Genomic DNA, 5744 nt, shown 5'->3' with positions numbered 1-5744 from the left:
AATCTCCCGTCACGTTGTCACCCTCCTCTTATATACCAGTCTACCCTCCATCTAGTGAATACTAGAGCATTCGCCAAGATACGGGATAGTTCTAGAAACGTGGCGTCACACCAGTCATGTGACTCGCTGACGCAACAGTATAAACATGGTGCGATAGAAGCATAGAAGGCTTAACTTGGTTACTAGTTTACGTTTCGTTATTCAAAAATAATACAATAAAAGGAAATAACTGAACGCTAAAAATATACCTCTTCTGTTGGATTTTTAAAATCACAATAAAATATGAATATATTAAAACAAGAAGACAAAGAGGTATCATCAGGGTTATTTATCCCCTAGAGGGCTTCAAAGCTACTACCTCCAACATGTTTTAGAAAACAAAAACTAAAAAATAAGTTTCACTTCCAAAGCCATTCTGAGATTCTCCTTTATACAAGGAAAGGTAACAAATACATTTAATGCTTACTAATAGGTAAACGACCCTAGATAACCATTTTCCTTTTTTCTTTGAGAATTGTTTCGGAAATGCGAGTATTTTAAAGTGATTTTATAGAATTCTTATTTTCTACAATAATTTGGTGCTGTTAGCTTTGGTACACCGTTATGAGTAAAAGATCGTGGAGACCCTCATTTTTTTGTGATTTTAAAAACATAGAAGAAGATATATGTATATTTTTACGTTAGTTTGTTGTTTTATTTCGCTTTCCATAATTTTAATATTTTTAAATGAAGAAACTGGACTAGTAACAAAGTTCAGCTTCCTGAGAAGCATATGTGTCGTTTGTTATATTGTAATCGAAAAGTTGTGACCTTGTGTGTTATTATTTTTTTAATGAATTTTTTTTAGCATGACAAGAACATCCAAAGTGTTCTAAATATATTTAATATAGACTGTCTTAAAGTAACGGAGACTTAAATACGCCAAAGGTGAGTACTAGTACTAGGCTTCTTGTGTTTTTTTACGAGCAAGAGACCATTTGGTCCGTTAAGTTCAACTTCAACAGTTCTAGGCTGTCTTTGCACCCCATCCACCGTTGCTAAAAGTTAAAATTCAAACTTAGCTTCTTTTTTTTAACGTTGGTAAATAATATTCCCTTATTAAACTACGGTAACGTGTCTTTAAGCTCTTCACTAAGCATAATGCAACTCTTTTGTTTAACATAAGATAATCATCCTTTAGCGCAGCGGCTAAATACAGGCAGCCGGGAATGAGCTTTCAAATACTCTGCAGTCCAAAAATTTTAATATTGATAAGCTACAACAATAACAGTAATGATGATGATTAATAACAATAATAATAAATAATAAGGATAATAATAATACTCATGATAATTTCAACAAATTATATTATCACAAATTATCTAAATATAAATTATCATATTGGAAGTTTATCAATATTCATTTCATGATCGTGAAATTATATACTGTCAGGTATCTAGTATTTTGAGGATTGTTCCTGGCAGCTAGTAGGAAAGAATGATGATTAATATTTATTTTTCCTAGTGCAAAAGTTTTATTCAGATCATTTCATTGAACTTAAAAACTACTACTCTGTCATTAAGTCAAGTGATAGGTAATCATAGCTCATCAATATTCAAATTTTTGGTCTCCCAGTTATTTAGTATTTGAAAGATCGTTCCTGGCTGCCAGGCAACTAGCAACTGCATTAAATAAAAGTCAAGAAACAGTTTTGAGTGGATTATTTTGATTTTTGAACTTTATAACAATGTTTTGACCACTCATGTGGCCATCATTGGGTAAATTGTCATTCTTTTAGCTACAGAATTAAAAATCAGAGCCCTCTATCCTATGGATTTCTCAGATAGTCATCTAAGCTTCAGTAAGATCATCTGTTACCTTTTTTTTTCTCTCTCTCTCAAGAGGAAATAAGAGATTCTAACCTATCTCTACAAGATCCCTTTTCCATTCTTGGAATCATCCCAGTACTATTAACCTTCATCTGAACCTTTAAAGTTTAATCCAGTAAATGATTATTCTTTTTGTTATGTTGTAATTGTTAATTCAAGTTAAATAAATAAAGAACTAATGATAGTAATAAACAATTTTATGTTAAAGTAAATAAATAATTTTATGTTAATAAAAATCATAAACCTAATTCTTATATTTAATGACTCAAATTTAATCATAAAAATTGCAGTTCACCAACTTAAGTTCACAGTGAAATAGTTTTTGGTGAGGTAATAGATTATATGAAACAACATCTAGACCATTACTATATCTGTCATATCCCAGCTTTCCTGCTGAGCCCTAGTATTGGGCAAAAGGCCTCTTTGGCACTAGATATAGTGTGGTATACATAGTATTACATTCTTCTTTACACTCATTCATAATTCCTTATAATTTGATAAGGTGATCAAAACTGCACACAGTGTTCCATGTGAGACCTAACTAGTGATTTGTATTGAGAAATAATTACCTCCTTTGACTTTAAATAAATAATTCTGTAAATACATCCTAAAATTCTATTATTTTTACTACTAGTAATAGAGAGTGATGCTTTGATGGCTTGCATGACTTACCCATCACTTATGCCAAGATAATTTTCTTTGGTAACACTGTTATGGTGGCTCTCATCTGCATTAAATGTTTGATCCAAATTATGATATCCCAGTTGCATTATCTTGCACATACTGTAGTTAAGATCATTTGCCAAATATTTATCCAATTTACCAGCTGATTCAAGTCATTCTGTGGTGCCTAAACATCCTTAATATAGCTAGAAATATTGAAGAGCTTAACCCATTCACTGTGGCTGGGACATCTATTTCTCGGAGCACTGGGAAATACATGTCCCTGCCACACTAAAATGGTTAACCTCATCAGCATATTTTACCAGTTTACTAATTATTATTATATTGATATTATTAATGTAAATAAAAAAGCAAAAGCCCAATCACTGACCCCTAAGTTACTCCACCAGTAACAAATGTGCCCCATAAATAACAACCTTTTGCTTCCTCCAATTCAGTCATTCCTATAATCCAATTAACTAGTCTTTCCCTGGCCCCTACTATTGTGATGAACTAAGGAAATTTTTTTGTCTGGCATCTTATCAGAAATTAGTTATGTGGAAACTATGTCAGTTGATATGTGAAAAAGACATTAGTAAAATATAAATATCTTAGCTAAAGATGACTCCTACTCTACCAAAATTTATATTTATGGCCCCCAGTCCTCCCATTCTTACCATCGAATATGGAAAAAAGCACATTGCAGCAACACTATGAATTCCCTTAGCAATCTCAAACACCACAATCAAATCCTCTATAACTCTTCTTTTTTCAAGAAAAACAATTTCAGAGATCTTAACCTGTCCTTGTATGACAACCTGTCCATCTCAGATGTCATTTTAGCAGCTGTCCTATGCACTCGTTCTAACAGTTTAATGTCTTGCCTAAGGAACCCAAGAATGAACAAAATACTCCAAAAGAGGCCTAACTAGTGATATATAAGATTAAATTACAACCTCTTTAGACTTGTATTCAGTATTTCTGTAGGTACAACCTAAAATCCTATTTGCCTTACCACTAGCAACAGCATACTACTTGGATGGCTTAAGAGGCTGATCACCCAGAACACCAAGATCCTTTTCATTCAAAGCACCTAGTGTTTTTTTCATAAGTCATCATAACACAAATGCATTACCTGGCTTTTATTATAATTAATAGCTGTCTGCTGTTTGTTCTCTCAATTTACCTAATAATCTAAATCCTTTTGTATAGCATCAACATCCTCCTCACACTGAACTGCACCTAAGACTACTAATTTCATCTGTACTAAGAAAGCTTTTGTTAAAGCCAAGTAAGATTATTCAATGATCATCTCAAAAAGCTCATCTTCATTTGCAGTTTTTATGCTTACGTTAATCACAAAAGAGATTCAATGACAACAAACTTTCAAAGAGATTTTAAGAGGGACCATATTATGGTGGAAGAGAATGTATGGGCTGTATCTGATGGTTTAAATGTTGTTTTTTTACTAGTTCTTTTTTATGGATGAGTCAGAAACAAAGATTTCCAAGCTCACTAAATCTTTAAAGTAGGAAGAATTTTTCCTAAAGTTAAATTTTTTATATGTTTAGTAAAATGTTTTTGAAATGCTTGGGAAAATTTAAGTTTTGAATATACTAAGTAATTGATACAGAAAATTATACTTTAAAACTTTCAACCTAAAGTGATGTCACGAAGTTTACTGTGAGAATGGTTTTAGATAAATTCCTGATTTTGGTTTCATTTATCCTCAAATACGAAAGGATCTTGCAAAGTTTGTGGCATTTTACATGTTTATTGTTTTTTTTCTCAAAAATGTTATAAAAGTTAAAAATTGTGATGATTGTAAGATTGAAAATATGTTCTGTTATCTTTTTTTTGAGGACATTATTTGTTATCAGTACAAAGCAAAAGATGTAGTTTTTGGTATATATGTAGATTTTCAAAGAGCTTTTCATAAGGTACCATGCAAAAGATTAGCTAAGAAAATTACATCAGAAGGGGTTGTTAAAGGACCAGTTAATTGGATTGTAGGATTAGTAGTAGCACAAGTATGAACAGAAAATATAATTGCTTAGGACCCTGTGTAGTTCAAGGGGCCCGTAATTCATGGGGATGTTTTTTACCATTTTCATCTAAACTTTGGAGTTTGCCTATTTTAGTATTGCATCATTTCACAAATTTGTTTTCGATGGATACAATATAACTATTCTGACACAATTCTGTCAGGTACCTGTGCTGATTGGTGGATAAGTGCAGTACACATACACAGTATGCATGATTTAAGAAAGCTACCAACATAGCAATGTCAGTGTGTGAGTAGAAATAATTTTTTTAACAAGTGTTTTGTGTTGAATATATATATATATATATATATATATATTTTGTGTGGAAATAATGCAATTAATATTTTTTTTACAAAGGAGGTGAGGGTGACCCAAAAATATTTCTACTTTTGGACCCCCAATGAGCTGCACCTGAATAGGGTAGTTGGATGGAAAAAAGCAAAAGGTTGTTATTGATAGAGTCCAGTAAAACTGGACTCTTTGAACTAGTGGAGTAACATTAGACATTGTACTTGTTTTAAATTTCCAGAACATGGTTTCCAGAAGAATAGGCATAAGACTAGCAAGGTTTGGCTGTGCTAATCGTCCTTTCTATCACATTGTTGTTGCACCAAAGTCCAGAAGACATCAAGATCCTCCCTTTGAACAGCTTGGAACTTATGATGTAATGCCAAATGAACATAAGGAAAGGTTGGTTTCTTTGAACTTAGAAAGGATACGATACTGGATTGGAATTGGTGCTCATATTAGTGACCCTGTTGCAGAACTGCTTGGTAAGTAACAAAAAAAAAACCTTTTACTGTAATATGTGATTTTTTACAGGATGTAAAAAAATCCAAAAATTCCTGACAAAGTATATAATGGCAAGATTGATCAGACTAAAATCTGTAACTTAAGCAAATATATGTTATCTACTGATAAATATTTATTACAAATCAGAGCTAAGGTACATTTATGTTATTTATTACAAAATTTTTTGCATTATTTATTCTTAAATGTGTAACATTCATGGTTGGTTATATCAATTTTCATTATCGAATTTTGGCCAAATCTGGTATTTTGTGATTTTGTATATATATATATATATATATATATATATATATATATATATAGTATATATATTACTCTCTGTACGTACGTAACGTAACCTACGGTTAGGTTAAGGTAA

The 5744-nt window shown here is 31.7% G+C and overlaps 1 protein-coding gene across 2 annotated transcripts in view; it reads left to right on the top strand.

The window, feature by feature from the left end:
- Positions 1–355: 355 nt before the first annotated feature.
- Positions 356–5744, top strand: part of LOC106469843 (probable 28S ribosomal protein S16, mitochondrial) — a 6499-nt gene continuing 1110 nt past the window's right edge. Inside the window, exons 1-2 of one of the 2 annotated variants that reach the window (XM_013930353.2) lie at positions 356–442; positions 5106–5349. In XM_013930353.2, coding sequence (XP_013785807.1) covers positions 5109–5349 — 241 coding nt within the window. In that variant the 5' untranslated portion in view covers positions 356–442; positions 5106–5108. Of the gene's footprint in view, positions 443–754; positions 928–5105; positions 5350–5744 lie in introns of those variants that run through there. The other variant, XM_013930354.2, reaches the window with a different exon arrangement.

The sequence above is a fragment of the Limulus polyphemus genome, unplaced genomic scaffold (genome assembly GCF_000517525.1).
Source record: "Limulus polyphemus unplaced genomic scaffold, Limulus_polyphemus-2.1.2 Scaffold3679, whole genome shotgun sequence".
NCBI lineage: Eukaryota > Metazoa > Arthropoda > Merostomata > Xiphosura > Limulidae > Limulus > Limulus polyphemus.
Note: the sequence above shows the minus strand (reverse complement) of the source record. Positions and strands in the feature narration are given on the sequence as shown.